The 20765-nt window shown below is 40.4% G+C and overlaps 1 protein-coding gene across 9 annotated transcripts in view; it reads right to left on the reverse strand.

Annotated features, from left to right (window-relative positions):
* Nucleotides 1–19571: 19571 nt before the first annotated feature.
* Bclaf3 (BCLAF1 and THRAP3 family member 3) overlaps nucleotides 19572–20765 on the reverse strand; it is a 51272-nt gene continuing 50078 nt past the window's right edge. For all 9 annotated transcript variants that reach the window (XM_063243045.1, XM_063243041.1, XM_063243044.1 and 6 more), the window contains one exon: nucleotides 19572–20636. In XM_063243045.1, coding sequence (XP_063099115.1) covers nucleotides 20607–20636 — 30 coding nt within the window. In that variant the 3' untranslated portion in view covers nucleotides 19572–20606. The remainder of the gene's footprint in view (nucleotides 20637–20765) is intronic.

A 20765-nucleotide genomic window follows, 5' to 3' on the forward strand; every position in this document is an offset into this window, starting at 1 on the left:
GGCACAGGATTTATCTGTATTCCTTCTGTTTTTAAGGGACTGGAGAGAAATTCTGAACTAGCATTGTTTCCTGCAGTGGTATCAATCTTGTAGCAATTCTGAAACTAGTTCAGATGTAGCTATAGTTTGCTATCTTAAATGTTTCCAAAGCTCCCTGTGCTGAGAGCTTGGTCCCCAAGGAAGCAACATTAGGAGTTGCTAGGACCTTTAAGCTGTGGAACTAATAAGGGGTCTTTAAATAATCATGTACCTTGTGTGAGGCTGGCCCTTTGCTTTCTCTCTTTGCTTCCTGGCTCATGATACGAGCAGTTTACCTCCACTGTGTACCCCTGCCATTACCTGCTTCCTCAACACGGACCCAAAAGCAACAGGGTCAAGCAACCATGGACTGAAACCTCCAACACCCTGAGCCAAAATAAACCTTTTCTCTTTATAAGTTAATTAGCTTAAGTATTTTGTTTTACCAATGGGACTTACAAAGATAAATTATGTGGTTGAGTAAATACTGAAATAATTCGCTCTTGTTGGGAGTCAGGATTCTCTCTTAGAAGAACAATGATACAAATATGAAATAGGATGAGGAAGAAAGAATCCTATGGAAATATATATATATTGGCTGCTGAAAACACTTATAAGCAAAGATATTCTAGTAGCAGTGGGTACTAAGGCCAAATGTTGGGTTCTAATACCACACCCCACACAACACGCACAAACATAAAGAACAAATAACGGAGCAAATGAAAAATTTTAACATCTGAATCTGACTTAAATGTTAAATGGATGTTCCTTGTACAATTCTTGACTTTTCTTTACATTTGAAATTATTTCCAAGAAAAAACATTTTAAATGTAGATTAAAATGCATGATATTGATATAGGGGAACGAAACTCCCAACCTACTATATATCTGGTATAAGTTTGCATTCTCTAAAATCAAAGAACAAATTTTAGGAACAACGGAGGTTAAGTGCAGAATCCATTTATTGAGAGAAAGAAAGCTTCTGTCTGAGAGAGGGACAGAAGGGGTCCTGAGTGGGTTGCCAAGGACTCTCTTTGGAGACTTACAGAGCAAAATCATGAGAAGAGACCGGTCCAGGATGGGGAAAACATGGGAATTCTCAAAGCAGATGGGCATCAGGTAGGACAGAACCATGGTTAACCAGTAAGATTAATTACTCAGGTAAAATTAACCAAATCAGGGGCAAATGGGGAGGGATTCCCATAGCCAGTGGGCATGCTTACAGAGCAGTGACTCCGTAGGGGGTTGGGATGGTGGCTCCAGGTGACCCATACCCATTAGAGAATCAATCCCTGATGTTTATCCTTAGGGTATGGTTGCATTTGTTTTGCCTTTTGTCTTGAGATGTGGTTCACAGAGGGAGGTATCTGTCTCTGAGAAGATCACAAGACATCTGGTCCTCTGGGCCAGCTCTCTTGAAGGCCCAGTCCTGTCTGCCTGCCTATAATTTCTGTCTAACTCAGCTACCTATAACAATATCATTTGTCTCTTTTCTTTTTGGTACCAAGGATTGAACTCACAATCTTGTGTTTGCCAGACAGGTGCTTATGCCACTGAACTAAATCCCCGACGTTCATCATCTGTTTCTAACTTCAGTCTAACCCCACAACCACACTATGTCTTCTTGGAAACAATGATTCCCACCACTAATACTGATTTATCAAAGAAAAACAAAATTTCTCTAGATTTCATTGTTTTTTTCAATGTCTATGACATTTACCAGGCACTGCTGTATGCTTGGTATCTTCCAAGCCTAACAGTGGAAGGAAAAATGACAACCATCTGTCTTAGAGGTTAAGAATTTGAAGTGGGAAATAGTAACGTGAAATGTTGGTAGACAATGCCCATCTGGTTTGATCTGGCTGAAAGCAGAAGAGGCTGTGGAGGAGACTGAGTAAGGTGTGGCTGGGGGCAGAGGGAGGACCCGGGAGCGGCCAGCTTCCTTCCTGTGCCTAGCCCAGAGGATGCAGTTGGAGGGCTTCCTGCCGGCTTCATCCCCTTGTCCTCAGGGAGTCATGAGGTAGAGGGTTTCCTGAGTGAGCGGATTGGGTGAGTTGGAAACCCCAGGGGCAGTGCAGCTTCCTATGTTTTCCTCTATTTAGTTCATAATCCTATGTTTTCCTCTATTTAGTTCTATTTAGTTCATAAGGTGCTAGAACTTGAATTTATTTTCTGTAGGCATCAGGAAACCACTACAAGGTTTTGGCTTAATAAAAAGAGGCCTTTTATTATGCAATTTTTGTATTTGATATTTTGAGATGAGTGTCCTCGTGTAGTCCAGGTTGGCCCTGAACGTGTGATTCTCCTGCCTCAGCTTCCCCAGGAGCTGGGATTACAGATATGCACTGCTAGGTCTGGCTTCAGCAAATAGTTTTTTGAGCCAGTTCTATGAATAAGGTACAGACCTAGGTGGAAGGAAGGGACAAACTCTGGCTCCTGTTGGTGAGCTTGCTCTAACAGAGATATGGATAGGTATTCTGGGTCAGCTAACTCAGTGAGGCCAGATTGGGAAAGCTGCCCACACAAGTCTTTTTTTTTTTAGTTTTAATTTTTATTGGTACATGTTTGCAGTACATGATGATTACATTTTTCATGGGGAGTTGGCACATGTGCACAACACATCTCAATCCTTTTTTCAGTCCCCCTCCATTTCTTGGTCCCTTTCCTTTATGCAAAAGATGTATCTTCCTATTTCTTATCTTTCATTTTGCTCTCTCATTACTTATGCTCTGTGTTTCGCATATAACAGAAACCATGAGCTATTCAAGCTTATGTCTGCTTTATTTTACTTAACATTATAGTCTCAAGGTGCATCCATTTTCCTGCAAATGACTCAAGTTCATCCTGGATTATGGCAGAGTAGTACTCCACTGTGTGCAAATGCAACACTTCCTTTATCCATCAAGATTCTGAAGAGTCAGGTGTAGGGCAGTTGACCAGGCAGATTCAGCAACAGTGCTTTGGGGGAATCAAAATTGCAAACAGTTTGTGCAAAAGCTATAAAGGCAGAAGACTGTGGTACACTTAAGGCAGCTTTAAGGGGCTTGATCTATTCTGGGAAGGAGGCTAGATGAGTGGGTAAGAGTGGAGAAAAGCAAACACATGAAAAGATGCTCAACATCATTGCTCATTAGGAAAATGCATATGTAAACCTCCATGAGATGCCATTTCCCACTGACTAAAATGGCTAAGAAACAGAAACAACAACCCGTGGGAATGTGGAACAACTGGCAATTTCATACATTGTGCTGGGAGTGTGAAATGCTGCAGCCACTCAGGAAAAGAATTTGGTCATTTCTCATGAAGTTAGACATGTACTTACCATAGGACTTGCCAGTCCCACCTCTGGATATTTACTCATATGAACCAAAAAGTTATGCCTACATAATGATCTGTACTTTACTTACAATTGTCCCAAGACAGAAGCAATAGACAACTATCAAATAGTGAATGGCTATGTCCAGACAATGGAATACTTCTTTCCAATAAGAATGAATTACTGACACATAGGTGAAAAAAATGGACAACTCCTAAAAGCATTATATGAAGCAAAAGTAGCCAGACACACAGGCTAACACTGATTCCTTTTATATGATATTTTGAAAAAGGTAGAACTCCAGGCATAGAAAACACAGTTAAGTAATCCAATCTAAAAATATGCAAATGATCCAAGTACACACTTATTTTTTCTTATAATTGTTGTGATATTTTTGTCTTTTTGAGACAGCTTCTCAGTGTGCAGTTCAGGCTGGACTTCAGCTTGCTTTGTAGCTCAGGCTGGTCCTAAACTCACAAGGATCCTCCTGCCTCAGCCTCCTAAATTCTGGGATTATAGTCATGCACAATTATGCCCGGCTTCTTATAATTGTTAATGCATATTAATTGCAAAAATGAATGAGCTTTACTGTGAAACAGTTTCACTGTAATTGTACAAATTAATGAGTTTTCATACATGTATACATTGTGCTTTTATGAGGCCCACCTGCCCTTCTACTCTTGCCTGTCTCCTCCCAGCCCATCCTTAATGGTCCCTCTTTTACTTTCAATTCTCTCTCTCTCTCCCTCTGCCCTCTCCCTTTGTCCCTCTGTCCCTCTCTCTAGCTTTCTCACTCTTTCTCTCTTACCTTTCCACATGAAAAAAAACCTTGCATTACTTGTTTTTCTGAGTCTGCTTTATTTTGCTTACCATGGTATTCTCCAGCTCCCTCCACTTTCCTGTGAATGGCATAATTTTATCCCTCTTTGTGGCTGAATAACATTCCATTATGCATATCTACCATCTCTATCCCTGAATAGCTACTTCCAAAAGGAGAAATACACATAGCCAACCAATGTATGAAAAACGCTATATAGCATTAGTCATCAGGAAAATGCAAATCAAAACTACAATGAGGTACCATCTTACTCCAGTTATAATGGCTATTATCAAAACAATTTTAAGGAGTAGCAAATGCTGGCGAGAATGTGGAGGCAAAGAACTCTATTTTTTACACTTTTATTTATTTTTCAGCACGTTCCCAAGGAGATAGCATTGAATTTACCATCTTAAAAAAAGTAGTATTCAGTATTATAGATTTCTTTTGAAAGAGTTTAAGCTTATGATAGTCACATCAGGCCACCAATCATTAGGACTTTATGTGTTTGCTGCAAATGTAATTTCCAGATCCTTAATAACTGTTGACAATAGAAAAACATTGTTTCTGAATTGAAGGTATCTCAAGATGCCTGGGCAGTTTCTTTGTTGCTTTTGCAGTGCTGGGCATGGAACCAGTTTTGGGGTTGCTGAGCAAGGGCTCTACTACTGAGCTACATTCTAGGCCCTCATTGCATCTTTTAACAAGTGGTTGTGAGTCCATGTTTGCTGTGCACAATGATGACTTTTTTTTGTCTTTTTCGTTTTTATCGGTACCAGGGATCGAACTCACGACTGCCTCCTTGCAAGGCAGGCGCTTATGCCACTGAGCTAAATCCCCAGCCCCACAATGATGACTTTTAACTTGGGGAGTTGGTACATGTGCCTAACACTCTTAATGCTTTTTATTTTCCTTTGTCCTTATTTCCCTCACTCTCCCATCCCTAGATCATCTTCCCATTGCAGAGGATCTATCTCCTTATTTTGTGATATCTGTCTTTTTATTTTGCTCTTTAAAGTATTTATGATGCCAGGCATGGTAGCACACACTTGTAATCCCAGTACTTAGGAGGCTGAGGCAGGAGGATCATTGCAAGTTCAAGACCAGCCTGGGCTACAAAGTGAGCTCAAGACCAACCTGAACTGCATAGTGAGATCCTGCCTCAAAAAGATTTTTAAAAAAGTATTTATGCTTTGATTTTGTCATACAAGAGAAACCATTTGTGCTTGTGTGTCTTACACACTGTTGATGGAATATAAATCAGTACAGCATCTGCTTTTCAGGGAAGACAGGCTCAGGTCTTGACCTACTCCCAACAACTTTTTATTTATTTTGGAATTTGAAGCATGTCCCTTCCTTGGCTGTTGTTATGGTTGACACATTATGTCAACTTGAGAAATTCAGAAGTTTTACCCAGACACTCAGCAGGGTGCCAGGATCCTTACTTGTAAATACCCTCATCCTGTGCAAGAGGAGGACAGAGAGAGTTTGTGAGTGCTACACTAGCCCTAGGAGGTCCTACACCAGCCCTGGGAGGTCCGGGTGGGGGTGGGCTGCCAACAGTAATAGAGAGGAGAAGAGGCTTGTTTTCTCTTTTTGCTCTGGCTGCTGCCTTGAAGTGTTGCCCCAGGGCCATGCCACCCTGCCTTGCAGCCAGCTGATTGTGGACTGAAACCTCCAAAACTGTAAGATAAATAAACCTGTCCTTTCCTAGTTTTGGACATCGGGTATTTTGTCTCAACCATGAGAGAAGAGTAACCAAAACAGAATTAGGCTTCTACCCCTACAGCCAAGAGTAGAAAGCCTGGCTACTTCTCCAGTTAGCAGCAGGCCTCAGTATCATCCACATGGTGCTGGTTTTAGGTGCATACAGAATGCAAGGGTTTTGAGGTTAAGGCAGCATACACCCCGATTTCAGGCCTAGGGGGCCAGGCAGTGTGCCCATGAGAGGGCAGTGTGTGAAGCTGTGAGGGTGAAGCCAAAGGTGCAGTGGAGACCTCAGAAGTTTGGAAAAGCCAGGAATGTGGGTCATCTAAGGAAAGCTGCAGTGAGAGAGCAAAGCCAGCCCAAGAGAGAAGCCGTGGGATCCGTTTCCACCAGAAATGCCATAGGAGTGGAACCACATAAGCCCTTTGGCGCTCATAATTTGCCACAGATTGCTTCAGATGCTGGACACGCAACTATAGGACTTAACATTTGCCCTGCTGAATGTTGGACTTGCTTTGGTTCCAATGCTGTATTCCCTGTTTATAACTTTTGGAATGGTAACATGTATCTTGTGCCATTATATGTTGGAAGTATTTAACTTTGTTTTTGTGTGTACATGGGTGTGCAGCTAAAGCTTGCCTTCCATATTGGAGGAGAGTGGGACTTGACCTTTTCAGCAATGCTGAAACTAGGATTTTGGCAACTCTTGCAGATGGACTAAATGCCTTTTGCATAAAGGGATGTGCAGTCTTTGGAGGAGAGCAAGGACAAAATGTTGACTCTCAAGGATTGTTAAACCTGTGTGATAATGGTCAAGATGTGGAATGCTAAGAATAAGCATGCCTTTGTGTCTAGAGGCTCTTTAAAGAAATGTGTCTTGTTGCACCTGGTCTTGCAGATTTGTTATGGTTAATACATTGTATTAACCTGAGAAATTTAGAAGTTTTACCTAGACACTCCCCAGGGTGCCAGGATCCTTACTTGTAAATATCCTCATCCTGTGCAAGAGGAGGACAGAGAGTTTGTGAGTACTACACCCACCCCGATGGGGGAGGGTAGCCTGCATACAGTATTAGGGAGAAAGAGGCTTGCTCTTCCCTCCTTTTTGCTCTGGCTGCTGCCTTGAAATGTTTCCCCAGTGCCATGCCACCCTACCTTGGAGCCAGCTGAGTATGGACTGAAACCTCCCCAAACTGTAAGAAATGAACCTTTCTTTCCTTCATGTTGGGCACCAGGTATTTTGTCTCAACAAGAGAAAAGTAACCAAGACAGTTGCGTGGAGATGTTATGAAAAAAGTCTGTTTTTATCTTTGTATTCCTTTTGTGTGGCCTGGTGGACTTCAGGAGCCTGAATCTGTCCAGCTTTGAAAAATCTGGTCCCAATGGCCCTAAGATAACCAGGTGACTGCTAGAGACATAGGATGGGTAGGGATGGGTCTGGGATTTCTGAAACAGCCTAGCTTCCTAGCACAGAGTGCAGCTTCTGGGAACCCAGAACCATCCCATCCCATGGGGTTATAGAAATGATGCAAATCTCAATGGCCAGATGTGAGCTGAATCAGTCTAGTCTCGGCTTATCTCACCTTGAAGAAGTCAACTTTTTTTTTTTATTTGGTTGGTTTTTTGAGACAGTGTATAGTCTAGGCTGGCCTCGAGCTCCCATGTAGCCTGGGATGGTCTTGAACTCACCTGATTCTTCTGTCTCAACTTCCCAAGTGCTGGGATTACAGGCATTCACCACCATACTCCTCTATACTTAATTTCTGAGATCAGTAGGATAGCATTTGTCTCCTATACAGCAATCCAGAATATTGGGGTGCTGGACTGCTTCAGTGTAGTAACTCTTGTCTTAATATACTGGCTCATTTTTCAGGAAAGAGGACCAAGTCATATTTTAGTAAACATATATAGCTAAGTACACACACATACATCCATCATGGGGCCTCTTTTCCAGCTAAAATTGATATGACACAGACAATGCTTGAAAGAAAGTAATCCCCCCCTCCCCGGAATATTCTGGGAGGATCCTCTGCCTTCCCTCCTTTAACTCCATTCACACTTTCAGGCTTAACTTAGGCATGACTTTTCCAGCACCCAACCTGTTTGTCAGCAGCCACACTGTGTTCACAAAAACTCAGCTCAGCACAGGCACTGTTGTCTCTGGGCCAACATGGGATGTCATAAAAGAAGAGATAAGGTGGCACATGAAATCTTCCAAGTGTCAGGACATCTGATAACATCCATACATTTGAACCTGACGCTCTAAGGACTTTGACCATTGAGGCAGTGGACTCACTGAGAATTTTGACCACTGATGTTTGTTCAGACCTTCTCACCTAATATCCTTTGCTTTCTTGCAAGCCCTATTTTTTAAAAAAAAGCCCCCTAGGCCAAGGATTTAGCTCAGTGGCATAAGAGCCTGTCTGGCAAGCATGAGGTCGTGAGTTCGATCCCTGGTACTGATAAAAATGAAAAAAAAAAAGAAAACAAAAAAATGGGGGTTGGAGGTTTAGCTCAGCGGCATAATCACCTGACTTGCAAGCAGGCAGTCGTGAGTTTGATCCCTGGTACCGATAAAAATGAAAAGAAAAAGAAAAAGAAAAAGAAAACAAATCCCTGGTACCAAGAAACAAAAAAAGGCTTCCATTCTTTGTTCTGAACAGATGGTCTTTTCACCCTCTGTCGGCTTGCACCTGGTATTAAACTGTATGTCTTGCTGCCTGCACAAAAGCCTCTCCAGTGGTCTTTGCCTCACACTGCCCCTTATAACACTGTCCTTTCCCTCTGCTTTGTGGGTCTGGCCCTTCATCAACTCTTATTTCCTCATCCAGAAGGTGACAAGGAGAGGAGAAAGAGGGGAGGGGAGGGGGGTAAAAGGGGAGGGTAGGGTAGGAGAAATGGGAGGGTAGGTAGGTAGCAAAGAGCTGTGAAGTATCAGGCGGCTGTTCTGGATCCTCTGGGTTCCTGACCTTCCTTCCCCTTCCCCTCCCGGTCTCCTTCTCTTTGTCTTTGCAGTCCTGGGGTTTGAGCTGAAGGCCTTCACACTGAAGTACACCCCTAACCCTTTTCTCTTTCCTTTTTTTTTTTCTTTTCCTCCTCGTCTCTTCTTGAGTTTTCTCTCCTGAGAAGCCATTCTGAATGTTCCCGCTAAGCAATCAGGGGCCACTTAGCACATTTTATTATAAAGGAAAACTTAAGGATAGAAAGGTATTATTTACTTTGGTGGGAAAACAATAGCTACAATGTTTTCTTTCTGATGGAAACAGACATTACTTCTACCTACTAAAAAAACACAGATGATACCTCTCTCTCCCTAAAAATAAATTAGAATATTATTTCCAATGTGTTCTAGGTATTTCATACAATAGTAGAATCATGTATTTGTCCATTTGTTTGGCTCACTTCATTTGGTATAATATTTTTAAGATTCACTGTCTTGGTTACTTTTCTCTCATTGCTGAGACAAAACACTCCACCCTCAAAATGAAGGAAGAAAAGGTTTATTTCTTACAGTTTTGGGAGGTTTCAGCCCATACTCAGCAGGCTCCAAGGCAGGGTGGCATGGCACTGGAGCAACACTTTAAGGTAGCAGCCAGAGCAAATGGTTTCCTGGCTAATATTGTACACAGCCCCCCCCCCAAAGGGTGGGTGTAGCACTCACAGAATCTCCTTGTCCTGCTTTGCACAGGGTGAGGATATTTGCAAATTAAGAACCCTGGCTCCCTGCTGAGTCTCTCAGTTAAACTTCTAAGCTGCTCAAGTTGACACAGTGTTATCAACCATAACATTCACCTGTGTTGTTCCAGGTACTATAATTAACTACTGTTTATGGCTGAGTCCATTGTATGAATATACCACACTCCTCTATCGTGAATACTATTACAATGAATGTTGCCAAACCGAGTTACCAGTTTCAGTGCTTTTGAATATAGACCCAGGAGAGGAATTTCCACATGGTAATTCTGTTTCGTATTTTGAGGAACTTCTTGACAATTTTCTGCCTCAGTTGTTAAGAAACTATTAAATTAGCAGCATTGTGTTTCCTGCAATCCCTCGCATGGGTCATCAGTAAGAATTTCTCAGCATTGAAGACAGCTTCTTTTTACTAAATATTAATTGAAGTATCATTAGAAGGGATTAGAATTTGAGATAAATTGTTTTATAAAAGCATCTATAAAGTTTAATCTGGTTTTTAGTAACTTAATGTATACAGCAAAACAAAGTTCCTACAGTTTGACAGGATAATTCAAGCTTTCATTAAGCCATTTTTAGACTTCTGGAACTGAGACTCTTATCTGTTGTCTTCTATAATAGATGCACTTGAATGTCACACAAACTCGAAACATGTTTTAAACATGTATGGGACTACTTGCAAAGACTATATATAAACTATCATCCAACTACCAAAAAATGAGGCTCAGAAAAAAAGACTATTGAAAGAATATCAAAATGTTACATAAATGTTTAGGAGCAATGGGATTATAAATTTTCTCCTGTTTACATACCATTCTATGTACTTTGTCAAGTAACAACATTTCAACAAATGAAGTTTGAAAGATCTCACGGGCTTTTTTATTGGCAATTCATGAACCAGGCAGCATCCAATCTACAAACAGAAAGGTACTCCAGTAAGCTAAGCAGACTAAGTGGGTTTTATAGGCAAAAAGAAACAGAGGAAAGGAGCAATCAGGAAACATATCAGATTAGTTACTTTGAAGTTATTTTCCTTGTAGAGGTAGAAGTGAAATCTTATTGGCTTAATGGGTTGGCTATCAGCTCTCTCTCTTGACTTCTTGGAAGGTGTTATGGTCTGGTGACATATAAGATCTTGGAGACTGAGTGATGGCATTTGGGGCCTGCAGTCTTTTCTCTAACAATTTTTTGGCACAAGGCATTTGGGGCCCAGGAAGATAGAAGCCAGACCTTCCCTCCTGTGAATTGGCAGAAGCCATGCTGGGTCTTGGAGGAGCACATCAAAATCAAGAAGAAGCCAGTTCATCTTTGTGGTAAGCCACGTAAGCCATGCAGGGCCCAGAAAGAGAGAAGCCAGATCCATCCTCCTGTGAGCTGACCAGCATGAGGGCTGAGAATCAAGAAAGCACCCCACCTCCCAGTAAGCAACCAGCTGGTTTGGAGGACAGACCAGGTTGATAGTAACTGAGGTACAAAAACAACCGAATGCTTGTATTATTTGATTGACTTTGCAGCCCTGGGGCTGGTACTTTGGCCATCTATTAGGATAACGGTATGCAATGTAGCAAATATGGGGACTTCCTTCTGTCTTGTTTTTGAAATCCAGTAATATTCCCACTGTTTTATTTTGTTCTGATTTATTATTTTGCTTTATTCAATGTTGTTTTAATTGCTTTTATTCTGTTTTGTTTTATTTAATTGTACTATGTCTGATGGAATGGACAACTATTGTGAAGGTAACAAGATATACTACGTAACCATTATTAATTTCCTATTATCCTGCTTTGAAGTTTTGTACCACATTCCCTGCTTCATTTTGATTGGCTTTATTCTGTTGTTTTGTTAGGTTTTATCTTTAAAATAAAATTTAAAAAAATATTACCAGAGGGAAAAGCTTTGTATTCCGTTTTATTTTCAACTAGTACATATTTGCAATACCAACAGAAACAGTCTCTCCAAGACAACGAACCAACAGTTTTTACAGTAGGCCAGCAGAAAGTTTGCTACTACAGCTCTATTCATTTACATGTATGGACAGGATTGATGTGGCAATCACTATACTTTTTAAAGCGTTAGACTTAATTTTATTTGAGTACAAAAAATTGAAAATGAAACCAAAGGGGTTGCTGAACTTTAGGCACATGTTTCTTTACCATAAAGGCTACTGGTTCCTAAAAGAGCTAAGTAAGCTAGTGGTTATCAAATTCAAATATGCAACAGGATCCCCTGAAGGACTTGTTAAGTCATAGATTTATGGGCCCTAACCAAAGGACTTCTGATTTAAGAGGTCTGGAGCCTGATTTTGATTTTCCTGGTTCAGGACCATACTTTGAGAATCACTGTATTAAGGTCAAGAAAAAGCTGGAAAAATTTAATATTGGTCAGCAGGGTTCTCCCAAGATTATAGTCTGAAGACAGTATGACTTCACATGACACCTGGCCATTAAAGAGGAGATGTGTTTGCAGTCATCATCCCATTTTCCCTTTACCATGTTCCAATTTGTGGACATGTTAAGGTTTGTAATACATATTTACAGTCTATGCTTGGTTTTAAAATTCACCTTGTAAGGGATTCAGAATTCATAATCATTCATTTTTTTGGACTTCGTTGGGGAACCTGGACCCCCTTTCTTTGAGTTCTCAATATATATCCAGAACCAAGGCTTACTGAACTCACTCAAAAATACACTTTACTCCTAATAGGCTTTGGCATCCTCAGGTTGCTCTGAGACCTGGAAAATTACTAGTCCTGGAGAATCTCCTCTTCTGCTGATGCCCTGAAATGGTAGCAAAGTCTTTGGCATTCTGAGAGACTTTCTTTACTGTTCTTCATGTGCCCTGGTCACCCTGTCAGTTCATTTGCCCACATTGTCATTGCCACACTGTCACCAAGATTTTGTCAACTGTTGCTTTACTCAGGGATATATACTGGGGATGTGGAGGAGCTGGAAGTTTCAACACACCTTACTGTATTACCATCTTCTCCCTTCCTCGTTTGGTGGCTGCTGATGAATTTGTGCCTGATGGCTACTGAATCTGTAGGATAATGAAGAATGAAAGACTTTCTGATCTAGTTTTACTTTTCATGCTTCCATCAGGAAGTATTCCCTTTTAAAAGAACAAACTCAGGAGCCTGGCATGGTAGCTCACACCTGTGATCCCAGCACTCGGGAGGCTGAGGCAGGACTGTTGCGAGTTTGAGGCCACCCTAGGCTACAAAGTGAGTTCAAGACCAACCTGAACTGCATAGATCCTGCCTCAAAACAACAAACAAACAAAGAACGAATTTCAGGGTTCAGTGGTAAAACATTTGCCTAGGAAAGGGTTTGAACCCCAGTACCACAAAAATAAATAAAAAATAATTTGAAAATGCACTATTTATTAGGTAAAATGAGGTAACTTCTGCATCTATACAAATTGTCATAATAATTCTGTAGAAAAAATTAAAATGCAACCTCCAGAATATTTGGTAGTTTTTCCTGTGATAAGGCTGTAGGTAGTTTTTAATTTGTGAAAGTACTAAAGAGTCTTATTGTCAAAACATGTTATTATAACAGAAAATACAAATTAATTGTCCTGAAAAGTTTGTAGATTCCAGGGCATCTCTTTGAGAAGGCCAGCTCATTATATAAAGAAAACATTACCTAAAACAAAATAACAATAAGTATTTGAAACAGTGTACAAGATAATTAACATGTAAATAGTGACGTGAAATAAAAAGGCAGCTTTATTTCCCTTCCTCAGTAAGATATGCATTACATAAAGCTATGAACCTCATTTTGGTAAAAATGCTTTCATTATTGAAAAAATTGGGAGTTCCTCCACCCTGCCTCCAAATTTTAGGCCCTGAAGTGGACAAGAAATCAAAATAAGGAGACATTTCACATGAACCTCAATTCTATAATCTAACAGTGCTGGACCAACTTCTTTACTAAGAATGTTTAACTTCCAGGGGCTAGCGGTGTAGCTTTGTGGGAGAGCATTTGGCTGGCATATGCAAGGCTGTGGGTTCCAACACCCTTCCCCATTAGCACCCATTTATTAGCACCAAGTCAGCAGTCTCAACTCTTCCCCTTCAGTTTTCCATTAAATTAGAATTAAGCCAATAGCACTTTAAAATGCAAGAACTACTGTTTGTTCTGTGGCATGTAAACTAGGAGTTCAGCAGTGACTCAGTGAGGTCCCAAGAGGCAAGAACTGGTCAGAGATATGAATAACTAGCCATTAGACAAAGTTGTCCAGGAGGATGACCAAAAAGCAAGAAGACTCCAGTTTTAGCCTGGAAAGAATGGTTCTTGCCAAGCCTAGCTGTGAAGTATATCTAGATCTCAAATAGGCCTTAGGTATAAATATCCCTTTTCCTTGTCACAGTCCAGGAAGGTTGTAATCCCATGGAAATGTTATTGGAATTTTAGTGAGTTAATTCCACTTCCAGTGCAACCCTGGTGAGAATAAAGATACTAAGCCATATTTATATTTATGGGAGGTCAATAAGTCCTGAGTCCAGCCTGGATGAAGGGCTATCAGCATAAAGGCCTCAACCCAGGGTTTACTCAGATTTTAGTAATTTGTGAAGAAGGAAGTGGCTTTGAGGATGAGTGACTGAGAATGGGGTAGATACATAAGTACCATGAGCTAGGCTAGGTAGGAACCCTGAAAGCACCTCTGCAATATGCAGAGAGGATATGCAGAAAGACAAATCTGTGTAACACAACTGAGGTAGCATTTAATGTTTTAGGGGTGGTGCTTCAGCTTTGAAGTGCAAAACTTTTCTGCCCTGGGAAGTATTAGCCTCTTATTTTTAGGCTGCTCAACTCAGTTAACAGTCCTGGAGCCCTTGAGCCCTAGAGCGTTGAGCATCCTCCCAGGCTCAACCATGTTTAGGGAGACTCTGGGGTGGAGAAACAGCCACTGTCACCTAGCTTGAGGAAACAGCAAATGTCACCTAGCTTCAAAGATTACACATCAGTACCTCATCCAGCCCTATTTACATTGCTTAGAGCCAGTTGAAGGGAAAAGGAAGTAGCTTAGCCAACTCTGTACATATAGGTATATGGAGATAGGGCCAGGTTTAGACAAAGTGGAGGTAATGGCTCTTTGTTGAAGGAGAGTCATCCAGGTGGTTCCCCACAGATAGGTGCCCTAAATTGACAAGGCTGGAGTATAACAGTGGCAGTTAAGAGGGCTAAAATTGCCCATACTAGCCAGTGGGCACCTCTATTCTACGATTTGTCAGTGCTCATGTTGATAGGGATAAAAGAACCAGAATAGGTCTTGGAATAGCATGAATACCACTTATATAATTATCAATGATCCAAGTTCTTGTCTAGAATAAATGATACAAAAATAGATAATGAGGTCCGCCAAAGATTACTGCTGAGATTATCTTGGACTAACCTGAAAGCATTTACAAGATGGTTTCTTCTACACAAGGACAAATTTTTTTTTTTGTCTTTTTGCTTTTTATCGGTACCGGGGATCAAACTCAGGACTGCCTGCTTACAAGGCAGGCGCTTATGCACTGAGCTAAATCCCCAGCCCCACAAGGACAAATTTTACACTGATGTTTTTCAGAAATTATTTATGTCTCTAGCTCTGGCCTCAGTTTAAGAGGCATTCCTAATGTCAGAGTCAAGATAAAAGAGTAGGGTGCAAGAAACTCTATTCAGTCTCTGGGATAGTGCTTAAGAGTTCAGTGAATGTGAGCACATTCATGTCACAGGGTTAGAGATTTTGGGTTCATCACAGTTGTTCCTATCTTTCTATCACTGGGATACCCATCTTGGATGGCTTGAAGCCTGCAGGATGACTACTCATTCAGGTCACCTGTCACAGATCAGCTCATGAGAGAGGGCTTTTGAGTTTCTTTGTAGGACTGGATGTTAAATCAGACTTCTGCAGGAGGTCTTGGTCTAGAGAGGCTCCATTTACTGACAAGTTTCTCTCCTACTGCTAGGTCCATACGCTAGCACTTGGGCCAGGTAAGGCTGTGGAGGAATCAGAAATGATTCCAGGCTTCTACTTAGAAGATTTTGGGGTGGGCTGGGCTGAAGTAGGCTGCTTCCTTACTTTTGTTATTGTTCCACTCTGCAGGTTTGGTTTTCATGATTAGAGAATTCATGAATCACAAGGCTGGCTTTAGTCTTTACTAGGACATTGTATTATTAGTGCTGTGTTAGTTACATGTCTCTCACTGCTGACACTCAAAGTTAAAGGAGGAAAGGTTTATTTAGCTTAGTTTGTGGAGGTTTCAGTCCATAATCAGCTGGCTCCAAGGCAGGGTGGCATGACTGAGGCACAACAGTTCAAGGCGGTAGAAGACAGAATAAGCAAGAGCAAAAGGGGGAAGCAAGCCTCTTTTCGTAAGCAGGCTACCATCCCCTAGGATAGGTGCAGCGCTTGCATCATCTCCATTCCCTGCTCTTGCACAGGATGAGGATGTTTACAAAGTGAGGCCCCAGGCCCTCTGCTGAGTCAAACTGAAAATGCTATAACTCTATTTCTGGTTGTTTTTTTTTTTTTTTTTTTTTTTTTTGTACTGGGGATCGAACTCAAGACTTTGCACATGCCATGCAGGCACTTATGCCACTGAGCCAAATCTCTGGCAAGTAACTGTATTTCTTGAGGAGAGGACATGAAAACAAGAGGTTAGAGTTAACAAGCTGTCTTCAAAAAGCCCACCCCTATGACCACATGACACTTCGTGTGGTGGAAACAGCCAGACACAGACCGTAACTGTGGCCACTGACACAATCATATTAGGGGTGGGGGTGGAGAAACACACTGTCCTTTCCCTCCTGCCCCTTGGCAAGGAGCTGATACTTGTACTCTAGAATCACTGGCTTTCTGGAAATGCTGCTCATGTCCAATGGGGAAGGAGTTCCAGGTCCAGGATCCTCAAGGGCATTATGATAGCTGAATGTTGGCAGTACATCCTGTTGGGAAGACCCATCTTGCCTAGACGTCTACTAGGCTCAAGAGCAGGCACTTCTAGTTTTCTCAAAGCTATTGAAAGGCTGAAATCCAGATGCTTTTTCTATATAAATTCAGAGCTAAGTCCCTTCCACCATGGTGAAATGATGTCACAACTATGCTGACAGACAGACACTAATAAGGAAAACTGTCCAGCTGCTATAAAATCAGCAATGCTTCCCAGATTAACGCCATCCAGTCTTAGTACTCTTGCCACCAACCTATTTACAGACCAAACTATGGTACTAAAGAGGCTCCAAGGACCCACTTCCCCCAAGAGGCTACGAACCAGTTCAGAAGGAGGCTAACGAGTGTGGTAATAACACTGATGGTCCCCATCACCAACAAGGGAGCACTAACTTTATGGTGTTAGGTCCGCCTGCCTGAGAGACAGTACAATCATCATGGCAATGGTTCAAAGCTACGCCATGATAATACACACCTCCTTTTTCCCAGAAGCCCCTAAGGCTTCTCCCTCCCAAAAATTTGCCAAAGCTCAGGAATATAAAGGTTTACCCAATCCCCTACACTGTCACTAAATAAATCAGTTCACACCGGCCACCAGAGCCCTTCCCGTATCAGAGCTTATATCACACAAAACTTGCACTTTGTCTGGGTAGACAGCCGCCACAGCCTTCCTTGTGGTGACTCCCTCCATGCCCTCCCTGCTTATTGAACTCTTTTCTTAATCTACTTGCCCCTTCTCTTTAATATTCTGGGCTGCTCTAGATTGAGTACAAATCGCTTAATCAATGGGTAGTTTAACAGAGTTTTATTTAGCCAGGAATTTAACTCAGGGCTTAAGTGCTTGCCTGGTAAGCACAAGATTGTGAGTTCAATTCCCAGTACCAAAAAATAAATAAATTAAAAAATTAATTTATACTGAGATAATTTTGGATTCACATGCAGCTATAACAAATAATGGAGAGATCCTGCATGCACTTTACTGTTTCCTCAATGGATCAATTTTTAAAGCCAATAAGAACACCAGAATAGTACCTTACGATCGTGAAACCCATGAGGAAAGAAACTTGAAGGGGATTGTTAACAAGGGTTTGTCAACTTCTCTCTCCGCCTTCTGCATTTATACTTGTTATAGTACTACTACTTTTACAAATTTGTTCTTTGCAAATCTCTTGCCCAGTAATAGTTTGATATGTTCCTCAAGGCAAGTACCATCCATGTCTTATTATCTTTGACTTCGTTGTCCCACCAAAGGACATAACACATTGTGCAGAGGGAGTGGGGGCTAAAGTTATGAGTTCATCAAAAAGTTGTCAAGTCTTATGCATTCTTTCCAGTCAATGAAAAATGCTGAATAACCTTCTGGTCAACTTCCATGTGAAGGTTCAATCTGTAGTTGTGATTTTTGTTTTTGTGGTACTGGAGATTGAACAACTGTTACTGGCCTTTGCACTGAGCTGTATCACCAGTCCTTTTTATTTTTACTTGGAGACAGGGTGTAAGTTGCACAGACTAGGGTTAAATTCGAGATCCTCCTGCTTCAGTCCCCTAAGTAGCTGGGATTACATGCATGTGCCACTGCACCCGGCACATGTAAATCTTAATAGACTCATTCTACTTAATACTCATTCATTCATCAGTTAATATTTAATGAGGTCCTTTTAAGTATCAAGTAGGATGTTGGATGCTGAGGATACTATGGTGAACAAGACCAACAAGGTCACTGTCATTATTCTGTACTCAAAATTATAAAACGTGTATTTCTTCTCTAGGCTATACATCTTTAAAAAGCAATGTTTTCTGAATAGGATATCTACCTATCATCCATCTGTCTATAGCTATATATTGCATGCTTTGCATCTTGAGATAGTGCCAAAGTATACCCAAATATGCCCAAATATGGAATCTGTTGTGGAGTAGTATTAAATCAACCATTTTGCCCTTATGTGCTATAATAAAAAATAAAACTATAAAATCAATGTCATTTACGAAGTTTCATTTCTGTTTAATGCTCATTTTCCCTTATAAACTGTTCATATCATAAAGGTAAGGACATGTATCTTGTCCTTTGGTTTATTAATGAAATTTCAGCACAGTTATCTGTGAAATAAATAGCTTTCAATCAAATAAGCAAGTATTCAAAGTTCAAAATAATTCTTTAGAATATGGGGACAAATGAAATCAGTAATTTAAAAAAATTTAGAAAGATTTTTTTGGTACGGGGGATTGAACTCATTCATGACCTTGTACTTGTCAGGCAAGTGCTTATGCTGCTGAGCTATATCCCCAGCTTTTGAGAGATTTGATAAATAACTGCATAATATAAAGTTGTCACACTATTGTGTGTGTGTGCATTTCTTTCTTACTGTAACAGTTATATTAAATAAGTTGGAAGATCCTGACCTGCAGAGATAGTACACAGTATAATGCAGGCTATCTACCTAAATTTATTGCCCAGTTAGCAATGAGTCCAGTGTGCTGACCCCTTACACTGACTCATTTAAGGTACCGGTTGTCCCATATTTTTAAGATATGGGAAAAAATTAAACGATTGCAGCTAAAATTTTTCATAATTCAGTTATGAAAAAAATGAGTTATCAACCTCTACATTTCAATTAAGAAAGCTCTGTCTTCAGAGGTGCTGAACAGCATTAAAGATCAACAGGTCCTATACACGTGTTAGTTTCCATCTAGGTGTCCCACAAGAACCTCATGTGCTCAGAGGCAGGGCTTTTTGAAAGTGACTGCATTATGGGGGCTTATAGATAGCTGTGTTGATATTAGGAGGTGGGCATGGCCAGAAGAGGAGGATCCCTGGGGGCACAGCCTGGAAACATTTTTCTCCTGCCATGGCTTCTCCCTTGATCTCTCTGCTTCATGGATGCCCTGCCTTAAGCAGTTCCCCTCTGCCCTGCCTTGGAGCTACCAGACTGCGGACTGAGGCAGAAACAGTGAGCTAAAATAAACCTCTCCTTTAATTTTTGGCTGCCAAGTATTTTATCCCAGCAATGAGATAAATAAGACACTAAGATTGCAAGTGTCATAGAAAATTAAGATACTGTTCATATAAATTGAATAAGTAACTTATTCAAGCAGAAAGAGCAACAATATTTTATTACAAATAAGAAATTTCACAAAAAATTTAGTTTGGGATGTATATGGACTGTTAAGCAAAATACATAAAACAAAGAAATAAAGTACTGGGACCTAAAAATTTTATTTAAAACCCATCAATTGTATCTTACACATAGTAGGTACACAGTACATATCAACTGAACTGAAAATACTTTATAAGATGTGCTTGCAAAATGTGTAATGGTGTAGTAGTAAAGTACAATTTTCAAATATGAGATTTTGTCTGTCAGATTGTTTAAAAGCCTTTAAAAATATGATATGCAGAAGCTTGCCCTGAGGGAAAAATAAGATGGAATATAGGTTACAAAATCTTTGTGTATTTCCACAATAGCATTTTGGAACTGGAAAACAGCAAATAGTTTTGGAAAAACTGAATGAACAGATTACTAAAAATTCAGTGCATTCACAACTACCTGATGGAAAATTTGAAGCACCTTTTCCCTAGCCTTCTTACATTGTAATATGAAATGTATGAATTATATAGGCCTTGATCTTCAGAAACTTAAGAAAACTTCAAGTTATAAGCCAAAATGTTATCAGAAAAAGAAAAACTTGGTATAAAAATTACTACTGTAAGGCCACTGTTTAAAGTTCTTTCATGTACAGACACTATACAATTCAGATGTTTTTGTTTTATTACATAAACAAAAATTTGAACATATAGACGTCCAGATATAACTTGGTTAAGTTCTCTAGATGAAACCATGCTCAGAGAAAAAACTGCAACAACCAATAATGCCCTTCAAGTGATTCTATTCAAACTTTTGCAAAAGAAAGTGTGGTTAATATAACTTTTAGATTGAATACTGTAATTTAAAAGCAATTAAGTGTAAAAAAGTTGCAGTATTCCACTACTGAAAAATAAAGTTATTTTGTCAAGAAAGTTACAGTATTAGTGCCTTAGTGACAATTCTAAATCCTGAAATAAAGAGATGCTCCCAAATATCCTCTCGTAGTGGCATTTCCATTTGCAACAATTCCATATTAGGTTTCTGTGGCAACGTTTGTATATTCCTATTGAGAGAAAACAAGAGAAATACAGACTTCAAAAGAAGTGCCAGTTTTAACACCTGAGCTAGAATTCACAGTGCAATTCTTAAAATAGTTTAATTAATGGAGTACTAGTTGCACCTCAAGATCTCC

This window comes from Cavia porcellus, unplaced genomic scaffold (genome assembly GCF_034190915.1).
Source record: "Cavia porcellus strain 051 isolate PalLab524CR breed Dunkin Hartley unplaced genomic scaffold, mCavPor4.1 scaffold_33, whole genome shotgun sequence".
NCBI classification, from domain to species: domain Eukaryota; kingdom Metazoa; phylum Chordata; class Mammalia; order Rodentia; family Caviidae; genus Cavia; species Cavia porcellus.